This window comes from Sus scrofa, chromosome 8 (assembly GCF_000003025.6).
Source record: "Sus scrofa isolate TJ Tabasco breed Duroc chromosome 8, Sscrofa11.1, whole genome shotgun sequence".
NCBI lineage: Eukaryota > Metazoa > Chordata > Mammalia > Artiodactyla > Suidae > Sus > Sus scrofa.
The window spans coordinates 4,414,734-4,441,340 of NC_010450.4; the positions used below are offsets into that span (position 1 = coordinate 4,414,734).

Genomic DNA, 26,607 nt, shown 5'->3' on the forward strand with positions numbered 1-26,607 from the left:
TGACCTCAGCCCACCCGCTTCGGGTGCCTTAATAAATCTCTCCTCTTGCCTGACTTGGCCTTGTGTGTTCCTCCCTCGGCAACCCCGGCACCCAGGGGTCCAGCCAGGTCCTGGCTGGGACAGTTGTACCTTCTCGTGTCTCCCCCCCACCCCGTTCCGCTCCGCCACGCCCCTACCCGGGATCGCCTCCCTCACACCTGCTTGCATGGGGGTCCTGATCTCAACGTCAGCCTCCGGGAGCCCTAATTCCGACCAACATGCCGCCCCTCCATCTTCACCCCGCCCCGTGCGGCCGATGGGCAGTGTCACTGTCCTTACAGTTCAGGAGAGGAAACCAAAGCCTGCCCGCCTCCCAGAACCTGGCCACGAGATGGGGCGGGGGGCGGGGGAGTGGTGAGGGTGCAGGGCACTGGGCAGGTGCGCTTTGCGGGCAGGTGTGCGCTGCCCTCACTCTCCACGCCCGTCACGGCGGAACGGCAGACACACGCCACGACTCCCTCCCGTGTCAAAGCCACTCAACGTTTAGTTCATGGGAGACACGTACAGGGCAGACGCTTCTCAGCCGCAGACAAAAGACACCAAGTCTGTTGTGCGCGAACACACACACACACACACACACACACACACACACAGAGAGGATTTATTTTCTCCTCGGTCCGTAGAGCTGTCCGGCTGTCTCGTCCGCAGGAACCCCAGGGCTTCTCCTTCCTTCCCCCACCGAGGAAGAGGCTTCTTTGGAAGGCGACCTCCACGCACCCGGGTGGCATCCTGGGGTCCCATCTGGGCAGGGATGGGCATCTATGCTGCAGTCGGGAAGGGAGAGCAGACAGTTTACTGCCAGGAACAAGCTGTGGCGCACCATCCACGCAGGCTCTGCTCACCCCAGACCCGCCCGGAGAGACAGGAGACAGCGGGCTCAGGTAGGGGGCGGGTGCCCTGAGAGGAAGGCACACAACTCAGGCCCAGGCTTATCCGCCTGGAGAACACGCCTCCTGCCCGCTCTGCACCCAACAGGAAGCCCGGCCTGTGTCCCACTCCCTTGGGAGCCCTCAAGCCCGGCCTCCTCTCCTGTACCCCACTTATACCAGGTGAGCAGAAACCTTCACAGGAAAGTCAGGCTGGGACGAAAGCTCTCAAGCAAGATGGGAGCAGAGGGGCAGGGGGCTGGGGGGAGGGGAAGGGGAGGGCAGCGGGCAGCCCTCCTCTGGGACCCTGTACCCCGACGGTCAGTGGCTGAGGGTCGGTCCACCTGTCAAGGCTGGGGCGTCTCCATCTCTTTATCCCCCCCACCACCACCCGTGGGGCCCAGCGCAGGGCCTGGCTTCCAGCAGGGGCTGCATTTAGGGTCACAGGATCCTGTTCACGTCCACAGCTCCCAGCACCGAGCCCGGACATGCGGGCTGAGGGGAGGAGTGAGGATGCAGGCACGGGAGTCTCTGGGCCTCGGCTTTACAGACCAGTCGGGACATGGCGGGAGCGTGCGCGTGGCCCGGGCGCGGGGGAGTGGGATGGCCCCGGACGGCGGGCTCACCCGTGTCCACAACTCGCAGGCCGAAGTGGGACAGCATGAGTGCCAGGTTCAGGTTCTCAAACTCCTTCTCCAGGATGAGCCCGTAGGTCTTCAGGCCGGCCAGCTCCATCTCCAGCCTCTGCTGCCGGTCCTGAAAGGGACAGCAAGGCGTTCAGGCAGCCAGCCCGACTTGCCGACTTCCCGACAGATGCGTGAAGGCAGGAATGAGGCAGGAACGAGACGTGGCTGAGCACGCAGGGATGCAGGCGAGTGAGTAGAAAGCAGAGATGAATGAACAGGTATGTGAATACGTAATTGAGTTAAAAATAAATTAGTGCATCAGTAACTAAACAGGCACCAGGCAAATCCGTAATCAAATAAACAAGGAAAGACGGTCTTACAGCTGCTCTCGGAGGGCACAGCGGAATCCACCAACACAACTCCCCTCCCCGCCTCTAAGAGGTAAAATAGCCGCCCGTGGCTTGTTAAAATCCTATGACTTCACATGTGGGATCCTGTATCTTGCTCAGTATTTCACACCCCCTCTTGGCCTCACTCCCAGCCCCCGCTGCCTAAAAGATGTGAAAATGCTTCCTTGACACAGAATAAATGGAAACCATAGGAATCAAACCGAGGGTTTTATTCCACGTTTTCCTTTGTTTCTGTCTCTCTACCTCCCTACCTAGCTCCACCTGTAGAGAAAGACATACTTCTTTAGACAAATATATAGATGACATACAAATGTATTTATATTAGGAGACTGAGGTTTTTTTTTTTTTTTTGGCTTTTTTTTTTTGCCTTTTCTAGGGCCGCTCCCGCAGCATATGGAGGTTCCCAGGCGAGGGGTTGAATTAGAATGTAGACGCCAGCCTATGCCAGAGCCACAGCAACACAGGATCCAAGCTGAAGCTGCAACCTACACCACAGCTCGTGGCAATGCTGGATCTTTAACCCACTGAACAATGCCAGGAATCGAACCTGCAACCTCATGGTTCCTAGTCGGATTCGTCAACCACTGCGCCACAACAGGAACTCCAAGATTGAGATATTTTTTGGAAAACAAGACTAGAAGACGTGTGAACAACGCTTCTCTAATGATCGGATTTACTTTTTCTTCATAGACCCCTTGAAACCTCAAAATTTCCTTCAATGACTATAATCAGAATGAAAGCACACATTTAAAAATATGCGGAGGAGTTCCCGTCGTGGCACAGCGGTTAACGAATCCGACTAGGAATCATGAGGTTGCAGGTTCGGTCCCTGCCCTTGCTCAGTGGGTTAACGATCCGGCGTTGCTGTGAGCTGCGGTGTAGGTCTCAGATGCGGCTCGGATCCCGTGTTGCTGTGGCTCTGGTGTAGGCTGGTGGCTACAGCTCCGATTGGACCCCTAGCCTGGGAACCTCCATATGCTGAGGGGAGCGGCCCAAGAAATAGCTTAAAAAAAAAAAAAGACAAAAAAATAAAAAATAAAAATATGCAGAGCTGGAGTTCCCGTCGTGGCGTGGTGGTTAACAAATCTGACTAGGAACCATGAGATTGCAGGTTCGATCCCTGCCCTTGCTCAGTGGGTTAACGATCCAGCGTTGCCGTGAGCTGTGGTGTAGGCTGGCAGCTACAGCTCCGATTAGACCCCTAGCCAGGGAAGGTCCATGTGCCACGGGAGCGACCCAAGAAATGGCAAAAAGACAACAACAGCAAAATAAATATGCAGAGCTCCTGATGTGGTGCAGTTGGCTAAGAATCTGACTGTGGTGGCTTGGGTCGCTGCTGAGTTGCAGGTTTGATCCCCAGCCCAGCACAGTGAGTTAAAGGAACCAGCATTGCCTCAACTGAGGCTCAGATTCAATCCCTGGCCCGGGAACTTCCATGTGCTGCAGGCATGGCCATTAAAAAAACATATACCTGGTTTCATCTTATCGTCTCTTGGCTTTTTCGTGAAAACAGGTACCAGCCGTGGATGCACAAACATGCATATACTTGGAGAGTTATTCACAGCCCACCGCCAGGCTGCCCTCCCTGGGCACGCGGTGCAGATCACCTCTCACGGAACAGGATGCAAGGATGCTCTCGACAGCCTAAGCTGTGGTCTCGGGAGCTGGGACCTCCGGGGGCCCCCATGTCATGGGGGCAGGCTGGGGACGGGCAGTCAGTGCAGAAGTCACAGGCCAGGCGTCAGGGGGCCACGTGGATGAACCCAGAGCACCGAGTGAGCAAGCTCGTGGCACAAGAGGTTTATGGCACAATTTCTGTACATGGCGAACACGGAGATAAACCATCTCTTTTACAAGGATGGGCAACAAGCGTGCTCTGGCGGGAGGGGTGGGGAGGCGAGTGGCACCAGAGTTTGTGATGTCCTATGCTTTTTTTGTTGTTGTTGTCTTTTTAGGGCTGAGCATGTGGCATGTGGAAGTTTCCAGGCTAGGGGCCGAATCGGAGCTGCAGCGGAGGCCTATGCCACAGCCATGGCAACACCGGATCTGAGCTGCAGCGTTCGGCAGTGCCAGATTCCTAACCCATGAGGACAGGGATTGAACCGCATCCTCATGGACACTAGTCAGGTTCCTAACCCGCTGAGCCACAACAGGAACGCCTGCGATGTGCTATTTTAAGTGGACCGCGTACTCTTCCTCGCAAGCCCCAAACCCCAGGCCCTGAGCTGCGCCGGGGGCTATGGGGGGCGGGGACTGGGTGCCTCCCTCCCCAAATGCTCACCTGGAACTCCAGCAGCTGCCTCTGCAGGGCCTCCTGCTCTGCTTGTGCTCTTTCCAGAGTCTTCCTCAGCGATCTGAGCTCAAATTCTTTGACTGGGAGCAGAGGGGAGAGGGGGCTGTGTTTACCTGCGCGTTTCCATCAAAAACCTCCCCTTCCCTTTGAACCGCGCCTCAGCCAGGCGACAGCTGGGCCCTGGTGAGTGCAGGCCGTCCTCGCAATCCTTGTTCATGGAGGAGGCCGTTTGGCTCTCCGATGACAGAGAGGACACCCGTGCACTGGGGAAAATGTGGCAGGTACAGAAAGGAGTAGAACGAAGCTGCGCCCTCTGGTCGGCCGGAGATAAATAGCTGCCTTCATCTCTGCACACGCTTATAAAACCAGGACCCTAGGGAAGGCGTGAAGAACCTGGCCTTGGAACTCAGGGCCCGGAGTTAAATCTCAGCTCACTATCTCTGCAACCGCGGGCAAGTTACCTAACCTCTCTGAGCTGTGCCTTCCTCATCTTCACGAGGAAATGACGCTGCTACTGACCTCGCTGTGCTGTTATGGGAACGAAAAGGTAATTCGTAGAAACTGCTCACACCTGTGCCTGGCTCCTGGCAGCCCTGGTTCCTTCCCATCTTATTATTCTTATTATTATTACTTTGCTTTTTAGGGCTGCACCTGCGACATACGGAGGGTCCCAGGCTTGGGGTCACATGGGAACTATAGCTGCCGGCCTACACCACAGCCACAGCCACTCCGGATCTGAGCCGCATCTGCGACCTACACCACAGCTCACGGCAACGCCAGATCCTTAACCCACTGAGCGAGGCCAGGGATCGAACCTGTGTCCTCACGGATGCTAGTTGGGTTCGTTAACCGCTGAGCCACGAAGGGAACTCCCTCCCATCTGATTATTACCTTTACTGACTGTTATTCTCCTAGACGGCAACTTTTCTCTCTTTTTTTGTTCCACTTAATACTATAACCTATTCTGTAGGTTGCTCTTACCAGGAGTAGAAAACCCCAGGTCACTAAGTTACTAGAGAGCTGCGGAACTTGACAACTCACTTTTCAGAAGTTTGAAGATGAACTCTTGCAAGAAACACAAGTCCAGGGAAGGAAAACCCTTCTGTGGAATCAGGCCTCCGAGCAGAAGAGGATCCAGGCCCTCGGCTTCCTCCTCGGAGTCCCCTTTGATCAAATTCTGACCTTCGTCTCCTTCCAGAGGCTCCAGATGCTTCAAGCACTCTGCGGATTCTTTTTCAAATTCCCCTAAAAAAGCAAAGAAATCCTGGGTCCCAGGTCAGTCCCTCAAGCATGAGAAGCTCCTCCAGGGCCTGGCCCTCTGTTCAGATGTGGACAAGCCAGGCCCTCTTGAGTCCCAGCTCGTGTGCCAGGTCCCCAGACATACAGGCAGAATGCACCGGGACCAGGGCCTGATGGAGGGCAGAGGGGAGGCCGCCTGGAAGAGGCGACCCGTGGCGGAGAGGGTATCTTTTTTCCTAACAGCCTTATTGAGAGCGAATTCACACACCATAGAATTTGCCCATTTAGAGTATATAGTTCGTGGTTTTTAATATGTTCAGATACATGAATGTGTAAAGCACATTCATTCATTACTCCCCCATGAAAAAATCTTGGTTTCCTTTGGCCATCACTCCCCCATCCCTCACCCGTCTCCCAGCCCTAGGCAACCCCTAATCTGCTTTCTGTCTCTACAGATGTCCCTATTCTGGACATTTCATGTATAAGGAATCATCCAGCATGTGGTCCTTTGCAACTGGATTGTTAACCCATCACATTTTCAAGGTCGATCTACATTGCAGCTCTTATCAGTAGTGCAGTCCTTTTCATGGCTAAATAATATTCCACCCTGTGAACGGACCACATTTTGTTTATCCATTCATCTGTTGACGGGGGTTTGTTTTTTTCCCCCCACTTTGGGGCTCTCTGAAATGTTGTTATGCCCCTTGATAATGTCATGTGAACATACATTTTTCAGTTCTCTTGGGTACACGCCGAGGGGTAGAATTGCTGGGTCCCACAGTAACTTTATGTTTCACCTTCCAAGAAACTGCCAGACTCTTTTCCAGCCAGAGTGGGTGCCCCATTTGACACCCCCGCCAGCAGTGCATTGGGGCTACGATTCCTCCACATCCTCTCCCACACTTGCTATCATCCACCCTTTTGACAGGGTTTTGAAGGATGAATAGGAGTGAGACCGGGTGCACAGAGGTGGGAAGGCCATTCCAGGCGAAGGGCAGCTTGAGGGGAAATGCAAAGAATTTGCAGGCAGCTAATGGGGAACCGTTAGCAGTTTGAGATTTCTGGAATGTCAGGGGAAGGTAGGGACTTGCGGATATGCTACAGCCCCCAAGGTCACGACAATAACCGTGGCCGCCCGGAGTGTGCCGGGCATCACAGGATGACTTCATTTCCTAACAACAGCCCGAGGAGTCAGGAGTATCATTATCCCCAATTTTGCACTTGAGGGGAAGAAGGCAGTAGGTGGGGAATTCAGCCGAGGTGAAAAAGGAGACGGCAGAACGGAGATACAGCCAAGATGTCACCAAGGCAGGGATGCCTGCTGTCACAGGGATGCCTGCAGAACGGAGTCACCAAGCACTAAACCGCTGGAGGCCCCTATGGAGGCAGAAGGCACCTTGGTGGCTGCCAGGACTGAGGGGTGGCCGCTCACAGGCACGGGTTCCGTTCAGGCTGATGGGAGCGGTCTGAACCTAACCGCAGTCGTGTCTCCACGTCTCTGTGAATACACTGAAAACACTTCCAGTGGGTGAGTTTTACGGTGTGAAAATTAGGTCCTAGTAACACTGGGAAAAGACAGGGACCCCCCCTCCCGCCCCTGCATCTGCTCTGCCCCCTGGTTTTGCTGAGAAGAAGCAGAGAGCTGAGGCGGGAACAGCGCAGGTTCTTCTAGGGGGGCGGGGTGACAGCAGAAGCAGGTGACCCCTGGGATCTTTGTCGCCCAGAGGAGGGGCAAGGGGCGGGGAGGAGCCCAGGGCAACAAGACCCACGTGAGATCCAGGCTCTAAGGGACGCGTGGCCAACGCCCCCTCCTGTCCAGACTGAGACTCAGAAGGCAGCTGCCCAAGCCCAGCTTGCCAGCAGCATCACAGCAGTGAAGGCAGACAGGCAAGCTCTCAGGAGCCTGAGCATTAATGTAAAAGCTGCAGGTGGCTTGGAGGGAAGCAAGGTGCGCCCGTGTGTCTCCCTCCAACAACTGCAAAGGCCCTCGGAGAGCTAGGCGATCAGAGCCACAGGCATCTACAGCCTCGCCGTCCCCAGCGCGCGGCTTCACAGGTTTTGAAATGAACCGTGATTGTCTCCAGCGGGTCATGTACACAGTAGAACTTGAGGCATCCGAAGCACACACGTTATACTCAACTGCAGGTAGTAAGGGGTATTTAAATTTTTTTTGTCTTTTTAGGGCCTCACCCTGGGCAAATGGAGGTTCCCAGGCTAGGGGTCCAAGTGGAGCTACAGCTGCCAGCCTACATCACAGCCACAGCAACACGGGATCCGAGCTGCGTCTGCGACCTACACCACAGCTCACGGTGATGCCGGATCCTTAACCCACGGAGCGAGGCCAGGGATGGAGCAAGATGCATTTTTATCTCCATTACTCACCTTCAAGAAGACGTTACTGAAAACAGTTTCTTTCCTTACAAACCCTAGGCTTAAGTGAGCCACTGTACATCTGTCACACTCCTTCAAATGCTTAAAAAATTTTTTTATTATAGTTGATTTATAATTTTCTGTCAATTTCTTCTGCATAGCAAAGTGACCCAGTCTTACACACACACACACACACACACGTATATATTCATTTTCTCATATTATCTTCCATCATGTTCTATCACACGTGATTGGCTATAGTTCCTGCCGCTGTCCAGCCGGACCTCATTGCTTCTCCATCTAAATGTTTTCATCAAATGTTGCTTGAGACTCTACTATGAGTGAGCAATGCATCCTAACTACGTGGTCTCCTGCCTTCCAGGACGGCAGTGTGTGTGTGTGTGTGTGTGTGTGTGTGTGCACGGCTGTGTAAGCGTGTCTTGTGCCTCTGTGTGATGTGCACACACACACATGTTGCAGGGTGATGGTGACAGTAGCACGGGACCATAGTTACTAAGCAGAAGGTACATGTGGGAGCCTCAGGGGCCCCCTGCCCATGTCTGAAACCAGGAAAGACTTCCTGGGGGAGGTGACATCTTCGCTGCACCAGGCCTGCACCTGCATCTTCGCTGCACCAGGCTGTGACGTCCACCCTTAGAAGAGCCCTGTGAGGCAGGCAACTTCAGCCACACTTTACAGATGAGGGAGTGGAAGCACAGAGAGGTTAAGCGATTGGCCCCAGGCCATTCAGCGTGCATGGTACAGAGAAGGGGCTTAAGTCAGCTCTATTTCTGTTTTAACAACATTAAAGAAGAGATGGGGGAAATGTGGAAATGAATCCAACTAGTATCCACGAGGATGTGGGTTCGATCCCTGGCCTCGCACAGTGGGTTGGGGAGCCGGTGTTGCCGTGAGCTGTGGTGTAGGTCGCAGACGTGGCTCACATCTGGCGTTGCTGTGGCTGTGGTGTAGGCCGGCATCTTAGGCTCCGATTAGACCCCTGGCCTGGGAACCTCCATATGCATGGGTGTGGCCCTAAAAAAAAAAAGCCAAAAAAAAAAAAAAAAGAATAGATGGCGAAGAAACGTCACCCCTTAGTCCAGCACCTGTCATAATTGTTTTCCATTCTTTGAGGATCTTTCCTAGTCCTAGAGGATTTTATGTAGCTCTAATCACTGTAGGCCTCTCTTTATGTTTTATGGGTCTCTTTTCGCTTGGTTTTCTTTGGGTGTGTGTGTGTGTAAGTTCCCAGGCTGGGGAGTGAACCTGTGCCACAGCAGTGACCTGAGCTGGATCACAAGAAAAATCTGGATCTTTCACTTGAATGCAAGCCATTTAAATGCAAAGATGTATGAATTCATGTACTTCAGTTTCTCTGGGACAGAGCTCTGCCTTTCTATGTCCCTGGCGCCTGGCTCAGTGCCCTGGAGGGAATGAGTGCCCGAGTGCTATTTCTTAAACATAGTCACGCGTTCATGTAGTCATTCAACAAACGCACCTCAAGCCCTGACTGTGAGTACCAGGTGTGGTTATAGGCCCAGGGGATTCTGCAGTGACTGAAATAGGCAAAAAATATCCCCAAACATGAGGGGCTTATATTCTGGTGGAAAATAGCGAATAATAAGATGGGAAACTGCAAGAGACGCTAGGAGGGGATGGAGTCACGGAGAGAAATGAAGCTGGGGAGGAGTGCGGGAGGGACAGGGGGTGGGCACCTGCGGATGGAATGACAGGGCTGGCCTCCCGGGGAAGCGGCCAGCTGAGCAAGGCCAAGGTGAAGGGGGGAAGCGAGCCCTGCAGCGACAGGCACAGAGTCCTCCAGGAAGAGCCAATTCTGTGCCCAGCGCCCCCACGGGGAGCAGCAAGGTCTGGGAGCAGGTGTGGAAGCAGCGGGGCGCCAGGGGGCTCTGAAGCCAAGGGGCTGGGCCAGAGCAGGTGGGCCCGTGTTAACTGGGAGGCAAGTCTATACATGTTCCCTGGAAGACCCCTCCCCTCCCACACACCCCCGGCATTAAGAGCATTTGATTCAGGGAGTTCCCATCGTGGCTCAGCAGTTAATGAACCCCACCAGGATCCATGAGGATGCGGGTTAGATCCCTGGCCTCGCTAAGTGGGTTAAGGATCCGGCGTTGCTGTGAACTGTGGTGTAGGTCACAGACACAGCTCAGATCTGGTGTTGCTGTGGCTGTGGTGTAGGCAGGCAGTTGTAGCTCCGATTCTCACCTCCTAGCCTGGGAACCTCCATATGCTGCGGGTGCGGCCCTAAAAAGACAAAAGACTAAAAAAAAAAAAAAAAAAAAAAAAAAAGCATTTGATTCAATCCTATCTTTAAATTAATTATTTTTTTAGGGCTGCACCTGAGGCATATAGAAGCTCCCAGACGAGGGGTTGAATTGGAGCTGCAGTTGCTGGCCTATACCACAGCCACAGCAACGCTGGATCCTTAACCCACTGAGTGGGGCCAGGGATTGAACCCGTGTCCTCATGGATACCAGTTGGATTTGTTTCCACCGAGCCATGACGGGAACTCCCCTGTCTTTAAATTTCAAGGCCAAGGTGTCTCTGGGCTGCAGGTTGATGAACCCCCGGCACAGTGGAGTCCGGGCCTGTGTTTGCCTCGCTGCGCGGAGCCGCGGCTGCTTACCTGTGAGGTTCTGAAGGTGCTGCTTCCCCAGCAGGTGCTCCCTCTTGTTGTGCTGGGAGCTGAAGAACTGCCTGCAGGTCCGACAGTACAGGTCATCGCTCTCGTCCCCCTGTGGACAGAAAGCAGTCTCCGGTGAGCAGGGAGGAGGCGCAGGGACCCGGCCTTCGGAATATAAAATTAGCTTAAAACGGAGTGGGACTTTGTGTGGGCCGGGCTGGGTCCTGCTGGTCTCCTTTCCACCTGTAAGATCGCTTGCCAGATTGAGGCTTTTCCGAGCGCGGATGAGAATCTGAACTCACCCAGGTCCTTCGCGGGGGAGAAAGGGAGCGTGCAAAGGGTACTTTTTGAGACTTGGTGGTGGCGTCTGAGAGAGCCCACAGCCAATTCTGAGTTTTTCATGTTTTCGAAGAGTTTGTTTTGAAATCCCGAACAAAATGAACTCTTTAAGTAAATGACAAAGAGCTATCCTTTTGTCAAAATGCATAACACTGAATCACCTGCAGGTGCCTGCAGGTCCACAGACCACTTCTGGAAGATGCACGAGAAACTGGTCAGAGCGGATGCCTTGGGGTGCAGGGATGGGGGCGGGGGCGAGGGGCTGGGGCTCCGACTTGTGAGCAGGACCCACCTCTCATTGTAAACCTTTGTGCACTGTTTGCATTTTTTTTTAAACCATGCACTTACATTATTTTCTAAAGAAAAATAATTAAGGAGTTATCTTGTGGTGCAGTGGGTTAAGGATCGGCATTGTCACTGCAGTAACTCAGGTCTCTGCTGCGGCGTGGGGTCGATCCCTGGCCCCCGGGGAACTTCCACATGCTGCTGACATGGCCAAATCAATCAATCAATCAATAAGAAAAATAGTTAATTAAAAACATAGAGCTGTGGGAGTTCCCACTGTGGCTCAGCAGTAATGAACCTGACTAGTATCCATGAGAATGCAGGTTTGATCCCTGGCTTCACTCAGTGGGTTAAGGACCCGGTGTTGTTGTGAGCTGTGGTGTAGGTCGCAGACTCGGCTCAGATCTGGCGTGGCTGTGGCTGTGGTGGAGGCTGGCAGCTGCAGCTCTGATTCGACCCCTAGCCTGGGAACCTCCATATGCCATAAGTGTGGCCCTGAAAAGCAAAAACAAAAATGAAAAACATAGAGCTGTATGTATGTGCTTTTATTTACTAGTTCAGAGATGTAAAAACTCCCCAAGCTCTGATAAGAGATGACTCCTGTCACAGACCAAAAGTGTCCCCCTGCCCAGAGAGCCAGCCAGGAACCAACTGTGGTCAGGACACTCTGCCACTTGCCCTGTTTCTCAGGAATCCTCTCCCTCGTTCAGCCCAGAGGTGTCCCCCCAGCCTGCTAAAGAGTGGTTGGAGGGTTTCTTCTGCATCCCAAGTGAGGCTTCCCCCGCCTCTCACTGAATGAGCAGAACGCATGCGCATACACGCTGAGGGAGGCCCGGGAGGGAGGCCCCCCCCCAGCAGGGGAGGGGGGAGGATGCGGAGGGCGGGCGGGGTGGGGCTGGGGAACTTCATGGAGGAGAGGAAGAGCCCCAAAGCCCACCAAGGCCACTGCCAAAACATCAGAGTAGGAGTTCCATTGTGGCCCAATGGTTAACGATTCTGACTAGGAACCATGAGCTGAGGGTTCGATCCCTGGCCTTGCTCAGTGGGTTAAGGATCCAGCGTTGCTGTGAGCTGTGGTGTAGGTCGCAGACACAGCTCGGATCTCACATTGCTGTGACTCTGGCTTAGGCCGGTAGCTACAGCTCTGATTAGACCCCTAGCCTGGATACCTCCATATGCTGCGGGAGCAGCCCAAGAAATGGCAAAAAGACAAAAAAAAAAAAAAAAAAAAAAAAAAATCAGAGCAAATGGCCAAACTGCACGAACACCTTAACAAAAAGTGCTGCCCCTCCCCTTTGCTTATAGAAATAGATCATTGTTCTGAAGTTATCTCTTGTATCCCAGCTGGTAGTGCTGAGCCTTTTGGGTTTGGTGACCCTTCAACCCATAGGAGGCACCCAACACTCCGATAATCCCTTTGACAACCTGAAGCCAAGATTAGGAACCACTGTTGAGAGAAAATGAATTACAAGGTGCCCAAGACAAAGGGGCAGAAAAACAACAGCCAGGAACCATTTATCCTGTGGCTATTTCTCCAAAAAAGTGAGGAAGCGAGGGCCTCATCTCTGAGAACCAGTTCTCATCTCCTTCAAATTCAGCTGGAACAGCTGCATATTCATTGGGTACCAGGCACTGAGCTGCTGGCCCTTGGCCTCTTGGCTTCGAGCCCCTACATGACCAGGTATTAACAGGGCAGCCACATAAAGACTCACGGTGCCACCTGCACTGGTGGACAGAGATATAAGACGTGAAAAAATAATAGCGGCTAACATCTCTCCAGCGCCTATTACAAGCCAGGCACGGACGCTGCGTGGCTGTCAGCTCTTAGATGGTTCACAGTCACGTGCTGGGCTGCATTTAAAGATGCTTGACTAAGGTCACAGGATGGGTAAGGAAGAAAGGCGAGGTCTGGAGCCACCTGGTCCTCACGGGTGTCCTCCCCGTGGGTGGGGAACATGGGGAGGTAAGTCTGAACGCCAGGATATGGAAGGCGACGGGGAGCCAGTGTGGGCTCCAGAGAGAGGCTGGCTGGAGGGCAGGGGAGTAGCTGGCTGTGCAGAGCAGGCCCCCTCAGGGGACGGGTTGCCAGTGGGACGCCCCTCGTGTGACTCCTGCCATAGCAGCGCCAGCCTGGGCTGCAGAGGGCTGAGGTTTCGGGTAAATGATGGACTCGGGACGTCCCTGACCCTCTAAGTCCTCAGAGCAGCTTCAAATGATAAAAGACGGCGGACTTACAGCAACGTCTAAGGTGCTTAGAAAGGCCTGTTGAAAGTCACAGGAAAAGGCGGAACGCGAAGTGAAGCGTAAAAGGTACCCAACACCCCTTGTCTACTCACTTCAGGCAAGAGTTTCTTGTCCAGAAAGTTTCAGTGTAAACACATCCGCCTGCCCCAAAGTTCCCTTTGTTATCTTCCTTTGTTAAACATATTTTTCACCATCAATTAGAACTCCAAGGGGAAACACGAATTATGTCTTAGCCCGGCCCACCTGACAACTCTGGTCCCCACCGCCCTGTCCCTGTCCCCAAAGGCACACTATCCACTGCAGGTGTCCTGACCGGCTCTCGATGCCCAACACACCCTGGGCTGCTTCCCATCCCCCCCGGCCTTTGCCCGTTCTGTTTCCCCAGCCTAGAGCTGCCTCGCTGCTTCACTCCCAGCCGCCAGTGTCTCCACTAGCAATTTCCCATCTCTTTTTCAGGAGCATCACTTCAGAATGGCCTGTCCTGAGAGTGACTCGCCCGGACAGCCTGGGCGACGCCCCTGTCAGGTTCCCAGTCTCCCTCACGGCTGATCGAGTGTGAGGGGTTTCACACTGGCCAGCTTCCCCTGGACGGGAGGCCCGGGGCCAGGCTTCACGCTCCTCTGCATCCTCAGCCTGGTCTCCTGCCGCCTACGGAGCTGAGCTCAAACATACTTGATCCAAACACGCAAAGAAAGCGCCCCACGAGGCGCTGATGTGTGAGCCACGTCCCAGCGACGCGTGAGACCCTGTGCCTGAGCGCTCTGGCTTCGTGGGGCTCCCGTAACCAACGACCATTAACTGGGTGGCTTAAAACAATGCAAGTGTATTCTCTCATTGTTCCAGAAGGCCAGACGTCTGAAATCGGCCTGTCTAGGCCCAAATGAAGGCGTGGGCTTAGTTCCCTCTGGAGGTTCCAGGGACAAGGGTCTGTTCCTGTCTCTTCTGGTGGCGGACGGCTTCCCTGGCTTGTGGCCTCATCATTCCAGTCTTGGCCAGTGGCCACACGGCCTCCTGCTCCTCTGTGTCAAATCTTCCTCCGCCTCCCTCTTGTAAGGACATTCAGGACTGCCTGACGCCCTTCCCAAGATCCTTCATTAATCACAGCTTCAGAGACCTTCCACCTAAGGCAACGGTCACAGGCCCAGGGATTAGGACGCTGACATCTTCCGAGGGGACCACTTCTCAGCCTCCCACACAAACGAGGGTGCGTATTTTTTTTTTTTTTTTTTTTTTTTGCCATTTCTTGGGCCGCTCCCACGGCATATGGAGGTTCCCAGGCTAGGGGTCTCATTGGAGCTGTAGCCACCGGCCTACGCCAGAGCCACAGCAACGCAGGATCCGAGCCAAGTCTGCAACCTACACCACAGCTCACGGCAACGCCGGATCGTTAACCCACTGAGCAAGGGCAGGGACTGAACCCGCAACCTCATGGTTCCTAGTCGGATTCGTTAACCACTGCGCCACGACGGGAACTCCGAGGGTGCATATTTTAAAATCACACCCCTCATACTTACATCGATTGCTGAGAAGTCAAGGCTCCGGCTCTCAAATTCACATCCTGGTGCATCTGTTCCTGACGGAGAAACAAACAGCATCATTTTACAAAGCATCTGTCTCAGAAAAGGACTCCCACCTTATCGGGGGCGGGTGGGAGGGGGACAGAGCATCAATTAAGAGTCAGAAGAGCCCTCGGAGGCTGAAAACATTTATTTTAAGAGGTCTCCATGCTTCCTGCTCGAAGGCAGAACTACATCGTATTTAAAAACCAAGCTCTCTTGGAGACACCTTGTGACATGTGATGACAATCTATAAACAATCACAAACATCAGGCGACAGAACTCCAGCACGACTGAAGGATTGAGCAAGCCGAGCCCTTCTCTGCTAAGTCTGCAAATGGCATTTTTTGGGAGAAAAACGTGAACAGGGAATGACAGCTGCTCTCGGGGGACCCTTGGCAGAGGTCTCAGGGCACAGTCTGTGTCGCCTTGGCAGTCACACGAGGACTGCCACTCCACACAGCTCCCTCGGAACCATCCACACCCACTCTGGTTTTCGACTGATTATTTTTATCTGCGGGAGCTCGACTGAGAACAATGCCAGGTGGAAACATAATAAGCGCACCAGGCGGGAGTAGAACTGCCTGTGGACCAACTTGGCCTGCTGCTTGTTTTTGTAAATAAAGTTTTATTGGCTCACAGCCTCGCCCATTCATTTGCATATTGTCTATGGCAGTTTTCCTGCTACAGCCATAGAATTTTTTTTTTTTTTCTTTTTAGGACCGCGCCTGTGGCATATGGAGGCTTCCAGGCTAGGGGTCGAATCGGAGCTGTCGCCACCAGCCTAGGTCACAGCCACAGCAACACCAGATCCAAGCCTTGTCTGCGACCTACACCACAGCTCATGGCAATGCCGGATCCTTAACCCACTGAGCGAGGCCAGGGATCGAACCCGCAACCCGATGGTTACTAGTTGGGTTCATTTCCACTGCGCCACAGTAGGAACTCCTACAGCCAAAGAATTGAGTAGTTGCAACAGAGACCACAGGGTCCACAGAGAGTAAAGTATTTGCGATCTAGTGCTTTACAGGGGTTTGCAGATCCCTGCTCTGGATGAAGCTGGCGGGGGGGAGAATGGTGCCGAGGCCCCAGAGCAAAGAAGGAATGCTTACAGAACTTGCCACATGTCAGGCACTGAACACCAGCTCCCTGTGGCTTAATTCGCTTGATCTGCACCAGACCCTGTGCAGGGGGTGCTATTACAGCCCCACTCTCCAGATGAGGAAACCGAGGCACAGAACACTTTAGTGATTTGTGCAAAATGGCAGAGCCAGGATTTGAACCCCGATGGTTGGATGCTGAGCCCACTGGGAGACACGCTCAGCCAGGCCCAGGTGGAGTGAGAAGCGGTGAAGGGCAGAGCTGATGGGCTCGGCCGGGGTGCCGGTCAGCCCCTAGCGTGGGGAGTGCAGCAAGAGCTCAAGGCTGGACGGCGATGGGCCCTGAACCACTGATGAGGATGCCCTCTGCTGCCCGAGGTCATGTGACCCGTGGAGGAGAATGTGCCAAGAGCGGGGTGGCAGCCCAAGGCTGAACGTCAAACAGGTCCCTGGCGGGCACTGCGGTTGATAAGGCTTCCGATAAGGATGACAATGATGGCGAACAGGAAGTGGCCACGGTGAAGGCAGGGTAGCAGACAGTAAAAGGACTTCCCATCTCTGCCTTGGGCCTGCACCCCCAGAGGCACACTCTGAGACAAGGGTTTTAGTGCAAGGGTTATTTTTTAAGACCCCAGGAAACACTGGGGTGGGGGGAGTGGGAAGTGGGTCAGGAAGGGGAGAAAGCCAGTATTGGGGCGCCCTTACTGAGCTGGGGCCACTGCAGTCAACGGGGCGCAGTCCCATCAGGAGCCTCCAGGGGGCGTGCGGGACACACAGCAGCGTCTGACCGTGGAGGGTGCGGGGAGCAGCGGTACTTATCCGCCGTTCTTGCTGCTCCTGTGCACTGGTTTAGGGATGCCCAGCGTGTTAGCTTCTGGCACATCTGGCAGGTTCAGGCGGGGCAATGCCGGGCCTGCAGTAGGACGCTGTTGGCACGTGCGGATGGTGGATGCTACAGAGACTTGAGCTCCCAGTGTAACCAGTATGCTCCCTGCAACACCAGCAGCCGGCAGCACCAGGGGCACATGGTGGAACGGCAGCCCACCCCGCTGGGTCAGAGCCTGCATTTTTAACAAGGCTCCGGGTGATCCCAGAACACATTCAGTTTGAGAAGCGGTGAGCCCCATAACTGCGGGTTCCTTCCCCCCTTCTAAGGATGCAAATGGTATCACTGCCCTAGCACCACCTGACTGCTCTCTGACATTCCAGTAGGAGGAAGTGAGATGCCTCCTCTTCAGTCAGGTACAAGGTGTGTCTTAACCCTGACAAAAGAGCTGAGGAGCCAGACTGTGATGCCAGCTGCTTTGTGTGGGGTGTGGCCCTCCCCACAGTGTCCCCACCCTGGCTTTACTGAGGTATAATGGACAAATTTAAAAACGTATATTCATGTTCCACCGGTGGTTCCAAAACCCCACCCCAGTGTCTATGCTTAAAGTGTTCAAAGCTGGTGATTGGATGTACACATACTTTATGAAGCAATTACCACCATCAGATTAGTTCACACGTCCATCACTTCACATAGTTACCATTTTCCGTGTGATGAGAGCATTTTAGACCTAGCCTCAGTGAATTTCAACACGCAATGGGGGAAGGCTAGTGTCTTTGTTTTATTTTTTGCTTTTTAGGGCTGCACTCGCCGCATATGGAAGTTCCCAGGACAGGAGTCGAATCAGAGCTGCAGCTGCCTTCCTACACCACAGCCACAGCAACACGGGATCTGAGCTGCATCTGTGACCCACACCACAGCTCACAGCAATGCCGGAATCTTAACCCACCGAGCGAGGCCAGGGATCGAACCCGCTTCCTCATGGATACTAGTTGGGCTCATTACCGCTGAGCCACAATGGGAGCTTCCAGGATAATCTCTTTAATAAGTGCTATTGGGAAAACTGGATATCCACCTGGGAAAGAATGAAACGGGACCCGTATCTAACACCACACACAAAAATGAACCTGAAATGTTGTCCAGACTCTCCTATAAGACCTGAAACTGAAAAAAAAACTCCTGGGGGGAAAAAAAACCACTGGTCTTAGCAATGGTTTTTTTTGGTTGTGATACCAAAAGCACAGCAACAAAAGTGAAAATAAACAAGTGGGAGTCCATCAAACTGAAACGCACAGTTCAGCAAGCAATCAGCCAAATGAAAAGGTAACCTCTGAAATGAGAGAAGAGACCTCGCAACTGTGTATGACAAGGAGGTAACATCCAAAATACACAAGGATGTGAATGCTGATGGCGGCTGGGACCAACGCCGAGGGCTTTCTGAACACGCCGTCTGCTATAAAACATACCACAGCCCCAGGCCTGGGAGGGGAAGCTGAAGGCACCCCCGACCCCCCCCCCCCCACCGGGCCAGGGCCCACTCACCGCACAACGCCTGCACCTTGTGCGCCGCCCGCCTCCGCAGGAAGGCTCGGTAAGCCTCGGAGCTCTGGTAGGCCTGCAGCTCTCGGATGTAGCGCTGCTTGTCCTCATCTGCCTCATAAACATACCTCTGGAAGAAGGAGCACAGTTATAATGTGGGGGGGGGGGTGGCTGCGGGGGGGGGTCTTCTTGTTCACCTCTATGATGATCCCAAGAAGCTCTTGCCCCACTTCTATTTGCATACCTCCAGGGATGGGGACCTCACTACCTAACAGCAAGTTCATTCCTTGCTTGAATGATGCAGACTGCTGAAAACTTCCCTTCCAAGCAACTGGCTCTCCCTCCCTGTGGCTTTCACCATTCTGCCAGGTGTGGTCTGGTGATTGCAGAGAAGGGTAGCACGATCAGCCCCCTATCTTGAGGCACCTGACGCTTCTATTCAATTACTGCATGGGCAAACATCGGTGCTTAACTCTGTGCAGGGTTGGAGGTGGGTCACCAGGGATAAAGAGATGATTCAGACCCAGCCCCGAGCCACCTCATCTGCTGCTGTTTCCCTCCATCTGTGACGCTTGTCTCGACTTTCTCCCCGGGATCTGACTTCACAGAACATCTGCCTCTTTGAGACTCTCCCTCTGATGCCTCAGGTCAGCTTCGGTGCCCCCACATTGGGTAGGGGCTTCCTGGAGTCCCCCTGCCCCAGACATCCTCACTGTGGATTCTATGTGTCCACTTCGGGGGTCCTGACCCCCTAGACCTTGAAGGCGGGGACATGGATGGAGCTTTGGATCAGAGGTTCTGCCTCTTGCTGCCCCATAAGAACTTCCCTGGACTTTGTACTCGCCATGCTTATTTCAAAGCCAATTGCAGTTTTTGTCACAGCCACTCAGATTGGAACGTTAGCTTAAGCCATTGTAACAGGTGGGGACCAGCCTCAACCATCCTCACCCAGCTTAACCACAGTAGTTTTGTTGTTTTTTTTTTTTTCTTTCTTTCTTTTCTTCTTTTTTGGCCGCCAGGCGGCATATGGAGTTCCCAGGCCAGGGACCAGATCCAAGCTGCAGGGGCGACCCATGCCGCAGGGGCGACCCATGCCGCAGGGGCGACCCATGCCGCAGATGCAGCAATGCCAGATCCTCCACCCTCTGTTCCGGGCTGGGGATTGAACCCGCGTCTCAGTGATCCACAGATGCTGCTGATCCCATTGTGCCACAGTAGGAACTCCAACCACGGTAGTTTTGCTTTGATCTGTTTAACTTGTCAGCAGGTGTGTGGTAGGGAGCTTCCTCTCCACCCCTGATGGAAGCGCCTGGTCCTGCCGGCTCCCCTGCACCGCCCCCCACCCCCACGCAGGAGGAGGGGCTTATCTGGGGGGTAGATTGGAAGCCAGAACCAGAGATTCTTGACTCAGCCCCTTCCCTCTCCTTCCTGGGGACCTGCTGGCTGGCAGAGAGCCAGGGCCCCAGTCTGCTCTTAGCCAGACTCAGGGGCCTGCCCAGCTCAGGATGGCCAGGGCTTGTTGGGCTTCCAACTGGCTACTCAGTCTATTTCCCAAGTGGCTGCAAACCTGAGTAGGAAGGAGAGGGGTGTTATTAATGGATACCATGCCCCCGAATTAGGATTTCTCCATGATAGCTATCTGCAATCAAGGGTTTTCTACAGCAAAAAAGCTGAAAGTGCAGAGGTTTTAAGTTCATCTTGGAGTTCCCGTTGTAGCTCAGTGGTAACAAACCTGACTAATATCCCTGAGGATGCAGGTTCGATCCCTGGCCTTGCTCAGTGGCTTATGGATCTGGCATTGCTGTGAGCTGTGGTGTAGTTTGCAGACATGGCTTGGATCCTGCATTGCTGTGGCTGTGGCGTAGGCTGGCCGCTATAGCTCTCATTCAACTCCTAGCCTGGAAACTTCCATATGCCGCCGGTGTACCCCTAAAAAGAAAAAAATTCATCTCAGAGTCTTTGCATGTGACCCAAAGAAACAGGACTCTAGAGGCAGCGGACTGCGCTGGGAAAAGTACAGGCTTTGGAGTCAGATATACTTAGAAGGAGTATGGGAGGGCTTCTTGGAGGAGGGGATGCTGGAGCAGGCATGACTTGATCGGTGTGACTGGAACGTGGTGGGGGAGGTGGTAGAGTGGACATGGGCCATGAATGCCAGGCCGAAAGGCATGCCTCTATCCCCCAAATTAGTTTCTTCCCCTTTGACCCCAGAAGAGACCTCCACAGGAGGTTAACAGGTGCTCTGTATATGAGGGGGGTCCACGGGGGAATTAGTTTGAGAGGGGCTCACGAAGTTGCTGATGAGATGCTCCTGCCCTACCATTCATCGTTCTATGCTTCCCTCCACACCTCGCTCCAGGAGCCCATGGATCTCACCTGAAAGACATTTTTTTTCTTCTTCTTCTTTTTTTTTTTTTTTTTTTTTGTCTTTTTGCCATTTCTAGGGCCGCTCCCGTGGCATATGGAGGTTCCCAGGCTAGGGGTCTAATCGGAGCTGTAGCCGCCGGCTTACACCACAACCACAGCCACAGCAATGCGGGATCCAGACTTCATCTGTGACCTACACCACAGCTCATGACTGGGAACCAGGGAACTTCAACCCACTGAGCGAGGCCAGGGATCGAACCCGCAACCTCATGTTCCTAGTGGATTTGTTAACCACTGCGCCACGACGAGAACGCCTCTTTTTTTTTTTTTCCTTTTTAGGGCCGCACTGGCGGCATATGGAGGTTCCCAGGCTAGGGGTCGAATCACAACTGTAGCTGCCGGCCTCCACCACAGCCACAGCAACGCCAGATCCAAGCCGCATCTGCGACCTACACCACGGCTTGTGGCAACGTCAGATCCTTAACCCACTGAGTGAGGCCAGGGATCAAATTCACATCCTCACGGATACTAGTCCGGTTCATAACCCACGGAGCCACAAAGGGAACTCCTGAAATACTTTTTAAGTAAACAAAATTATATTAAATGCTCCAAAAATTCCTGCAGAGGGAAAGGTCTATCTTACTAAAAATGTGTTGGATAATTTATCCACGTTTCATGAATTCGCCATTCTGCCTAACACAGTTTGGGAGGTGGCAGATGCCGAAGCCAGAGCTTAGTAACTGCTTTTAAGGGGTGGGGTGAGAGACACCTCATGTCTCCCTTCTGGAAAGTTCCCTCCAGATCCGGTGTGAAAAGATGGACCAGCAGGGGAGAGCCCCTCATCAAGGCTGCAGACAGTGGGCCCACTTCTGTCCTCACGCCACAGGGAAAAGGACTTACCTGCTTTTTCTCCTGAGACAATTGAGCCCACTGAGTGGCCAGCATCTTGGTGATTTCCGTGAAAGGCAGGTCTGGGTGCCTGGCCCTCAGCTGGCTCCTCTGCTCATTCAGGAAGATCACGTACCTGCACCAGGAACGGAACAGACACGACAGCGCTGAGCTACCCTCTGGGAGGGGCCTGCTGCACTGATTTCCACTTTGTTTTTTTTTATAAAAATAGTCAGGGGTTTGCCATATTTTTTTTCTTCGCTTTCCTTTTTTTTTTTTTTTTTTTGCTTTTTGGGGCATATGGAGGTTCCCAGGCTAGTGGTCGAATTGCAGCTGCAGCCGCCAGCCTCCACCACAGCCACAGCGATGTGGGATCTGAGCCGGGTCTGCGACCTACACCACACAGCTTGTGGTGATGCCGGATTCCTGACCTACTGAGCAAGGCCAGGGATCGAACTCGCATCCGCATGGATACTAGTTGGATCCGTTTCCGCTGAGCCATGATGGGAACTCCTATTTTTTCAGCCTAACCAGTGGAATGAGGTTAACTGAAGAGGAAGGTACTCACTGGCTGGCTTACCCAGAGAGTAACGGAAGCCTACGGGAGGCGCCTGAAGACGGGGTGGACAGCGCACTTAACCTGCCCGAGCCTCAGTGTCCCCCTCTGTGTAATGGACATGACACCACCTGCTCACAGGGTTGTTGTGCAGCCCAAGGGCTCCGGGTACAGGGCCTCCCGCCCTCCTGACAAGGATGCAGGTTGCGGGAGAGGAAGAAAGGCTGCGGGCATTAGAGACACGCCTGTCTTCAGACCAAAGGCCTTGTCCGCGGAATCACAGGAAAACTGACCCTTAGAACCTGAGCATAAGGATACAAGTGGACCCAGCTTCCAGAGGAGTGAGGTGACTTTCCGAGCAGTGGGAAGTGACTGGCCTGGGGCCTCTCTTCTGCAGAAGCCGGGAGCCAGGGAACAAGAGACAGGCCTTGGGGCACTTGGACGCCTGACCCACTGGCTCCACAGCCACCCCTCCCCTGTCTGGGACTCAAGCCTGGTTCTCCTTTGAGCATCAGAACCTTATTCCCGCTTAAAGAACCCCCTCCCTGCCGCGGTTTGAAGCCCCCTCACAATCAAGGGCCCTGAAAAACAGATGAAGGCTGAGATGGGGTCAAGGCCATGCACAGCACACAGCACGGGCCACATGGTGAGCCCAAAACATCACCTTGACGCCGGTCAGGTGACCTCCCCATCTTACCCTGTCGTAGGAGCACGGGGAACAGGAAGATCCCTGGGTGGTTTCCTCTTCTTGCCTTTCGGCCAGCCCCCTCTCTTTTTCTGAAAGAGAAACAGCAGAGGGAAGCCTCAGGCCTGGCCTCGACGATTCTGCATATTCGCTCTCCGTCTGCAGTAAGGCAACAGACTAAAGACTAAACAGACGTGGCCTCCGACCTCCCGGCCGCTGTGCACAGTAGCAGTGACTGAGCCCTGCCGATGAGGGAACGGAGGCTTGGAGGGACGCGGTGACGGCCCTGGTGTCACCAGCAGATGCAGGAGGGAAGGGGAGGGGGAGGGGGCCAGGCCTCAGCACTGGGGGCAGGGCCTTCCCATCTGAGCTTGATGGGAGCTAAGCCTGGGTCCCCATCTCCGCTCGGCCACTGACCTGTCACATGGCCTCAGGCCCATGGGTGACGCCTCCATTTCCCTGTAAAGCAGGGACCAAAGAGTCCAAACCTCACGGATTGTAGGAGGATTAAATGCAGAAATAGCCATGTGGTTCTTAGAACAGAGCCAGGTGCTCCGTGGGGATCAAATGCAGACCCCTTGTGTGGCACTGGCGGGGAGACCCCAGCTGTGGCTCACTCTCTCATTCGCTGCCTTTCTTGGCTCATCAACAGTGCACGTGCTCTGGCAGCCATCAGGACCCTGTGCTATGCTCAGAGGTTAGAGGGCTGAAGAAGATGCAGGCCTGGCCCTCAGCAGACCAGTCTGATGGAGGAGGTCTGATGCATACATAAAAAGTGGAAACGTGGAGTTCCCACTGTGGCCAGTGGGTTAAGGACCAGAGGTTGTCTTTGTGAGGATGCAGATTTGATCCCTGGCCTTGCTCAGTGAGTGGGTTAAGGATCTGGCGTTGCTGTGGCTGTGGTGTAGGCCGGCAGCTGTAGCTCTGATTTGACCCCTAGCCTGGGTACCTCCATATGCTGCAGGTGCAGCCCTAAGAAGCAAAAACAAAAAACAGAAAACAAACAAAAAAAGGGCAACCCCCCCCAACAAACAAATAAAAAATCCTCCCAGACAAACCAACCAACCTCTGTTTCAACTGTTTCAGTTTCCAGTTTTCAGAACTCCCTCCCAGACACGCCCATTTCCGCCTTCCCAGGGGCCGGGAGCTAAAAGGGGGTCAGGAGCCCAGCGGGCTGGCTGGTGGGGAGGACCTGGCACTGCCACAGCCTGGCCACCCGTGCTGGGGACCAAAGGACAGAGGCAGTCAGGGCAGCGCCTGGCACGGGACTTAAGGAACAGGAGGATGGAGATGGGGCCAGGCAGAGGCAAAGAGCCAGACTAGTAGAAACAGCACGTGTTGGAGAGAGGATGCTGGCAAGTAAGGTGCCAGGCGTGCATCCTACATGACGCTGCCTGAAAGGGAAGCACAAGTCTTTCAGGACCCTGGAGAGCTCCCGGCTCCCGCGATTGGCTCTGAGCCCCTGAGATAAAAGCGGAAACCATTTCCAGGGTCCAGTCCACCAGGAGCTTTCCAACACACGTTCCTGAAATCGAGTCTCACGTTCCCCACTAAGAGGAAATATTTTAATCATCCCGCACTACAGGAAGATGCTCAGAAAGAGGACTTGGCCATTGAGGGGTGGTGCCAAGCCGAGAGCCGGAGCACACTGAGGGGGACCCCACCGCTGCCTCGAGCCACGTGGGGCGTGCCCCAGGTCACCTCTGCTCTGCTTCGCTGCAGCCGCCTCCTGTCTTCCTGCCCAGCTCCTCCGTGTGTTTTTAACTGGAGGGAACATTTTAATACATTTATTGTACTTCCCCATATTCTAGCTTTCTGAGTCAAAATTCCAAAGAAATGTGCTTATGATTCTCCTGCTATCCCTGGCCCTTTGTCTCGGCTTCTTTATTAAAAGAAAATCCTCCCTGAGCGCTTCCTGCGTTTGCCCAGAAACCATAGTTACTGAGACAAAGGCACTTGGGATGGCTGCAGGGATGTTCTCTCGGAAGCTTTTTGTTCTCGCTGAATCTCTCGCGCAGGCTTTACACCAAATTGACTCTGCCCCCAATAGAGCCACGTACACAGCGAGCTGATCATTAGTACAGGGTGTTACTACTCAGAGAACATTTCCCACACACTCAAGTCCATCAGTTTAGAAGGAAAAGCAGAGGTAGAACACGACTGAGCAAGGAAAGACAGATTACAAGAAAGGGCAGTCGCCAGAGGAGCAGAAAATCAACTGACTGGCAAAATTCAAGGGGAAAAAAAATCCCTTTCTAGGAGTTTCCATCATGGCTCAGCGGTTAACAAATCTGACAAGCATCCATGAGGATGCAGGTTCCATCCCTGGCCTCGCTCAGTGGGTTAAGGATCTGGTGTTGCGGTGAGCTGTGGTGTGGGTTGTAGATGCGGCTCGGATCCTGCATGGCTGTGGCTGTGGTGTAGGCTGGAAGCTTCAACTACTATTGGACCCCTAGCCTGGGAACCTCCATATGCTACAGGTGCAGCCCTAAAAAGAAAAAACAATCCATTTCTATAGGATTCTTGACTAGCACTGATCTTTCACGTTCAGATTGCAACAGACAGTGAATTCTGGATATTTAGCTTTATACACGGAACTTTCTTTTACGAAGAAGATGCCCACTGGAGGTCCGCAAGGTGTAGCAGAGGGCATGGGGCACATGGGTGACAGATATGGGCTTACTCCCTGGCTCGGACACACTGTGAGTCTGAGCCCCCCTCACCCCTGCGGCCCCTAACTGTGACACAAGAAAGGGCAGCCCTGGCTGGGTGAGCTGATGTCTATAAGCGGCCAGGTCTCAAGGTACCTACGTCCCTTCTCTTTATCAGGAAGGGAAAAACACTCCAGAACATACCAACGAACGGGATTCTACAGGCGATGGAGCAGGTCTCAAGGAGAAAAACATTTTAGTTTATGCAGAGTCGCATCCATCATTTGGGAAGCAGACCCAAGTTGGGATGATGAGATGGTCAGGTTAGCAAAGTCCAGGTCCTGGCTATTTTCACAGGGACAGAAGCTTTGCTGAGGGGCAGGCAGGGCCCCACCCCCACTGCATTCCAACAATGAGGCTGCTTATTATAAGATGCCGTCTGTATCACTTGTTCTAAATACCATGAGAACGGTCACATGGTTAAAGGCTGGCCTCTCACCTTTAGGTATCATGGTCCTGACTTAAAAATCCTGGTTTGGGAGTTCCTGTCGTGGTGCAACAGAAACCAATCTGACTAGGAACCATGAGGTTGAGGGTTTGATCTCTGGCCTCGCTCAGGGGGTTAAGGATCCGGCGTTGCGGTGAGCTGTGGTGTAGGTCACAGACATGGCTCGGATCTGGCGTTGCTGTGGCTGTGGTGTAGGCCGGCAGCTGTAGCTCCAATGAGACCCCTAGCCTAGGAACCTCCATATGCTGCAAGTGTGGCCCTAAAAAGCAAAAAAAAAAAATAATAATAATAATCTGGTTTATTTCTGAAATAAACCAGCACGGCAAAAGGAATACTTTTCTGTTTTATTGTTTTGTTTTTTTTTTTAATGAGGACTATTGGATATCAGGGCACCCCCCCGCCTTGTTTCTCATCTCAGCTTCAACCAGGTTTGCAGATTAGACGCCAAAGGGAGTGTTTAGGATTCTGAGCGCAGTGAAGGATGGCAGTTAAGGTGTGAAGTCCAGACTCGAGTCCCAGGGAGCCCACATACTGGCTCTGAAACCTCAAGCCCCCTCACTTCTCTGCGCCTCAGTGTCC

General features: G+C 53.6%; 1 protein-coding gene across 1 annotated transcript in view; it reads right to left on the reverse strand.

Moving 5' to 3' along the window:
* LOC102165510 (high mobility group protein 20A-like) overlaps window positions 625–26,607 on the reverse strand; it is a 63,216-nt gene continuing 37,233 nt past the window's right edge. The window contains exons 5-13 of the mRNA XM_021100809.1: window positions 22,882–22,961; window positions 21,641–21,764; window positions 18,377–18,503; window positions 14,867–14,925; window positions 10,488–10,596; window positions 5,276–5,479; window positions 4,223–4,314; window positions 1,532–1,661; window positions 625–803 (exon numbers count right to left, since the gene is read on the reverse strand). Of these exons, the coding sequence (XP_020956468.1) occupies window positions 799–803; window positions 1,532–1,661; window positions 4,223–4,314; window positions 5,276–5,479; window positions 10,488–10,596; window positions 14,867–14,925; window positions 18,377–18,503; window positions 21,641–21,764; window positions 22,882–22,961 (930 nt within the window). The 3' untranslated portion in view covers window positions 625–798. The remainder of the gene's footprint in view (window positions 804–1,531; window positions 1,662–4,222; window positions 4,315–5,275; window positions 5,480–10,487; window positions 10,597–14,866; window positions 14,926–18,376; window positions 18,504–21,640; window positions 21,765–22,881; window positions 22,962–26,607) is intronic.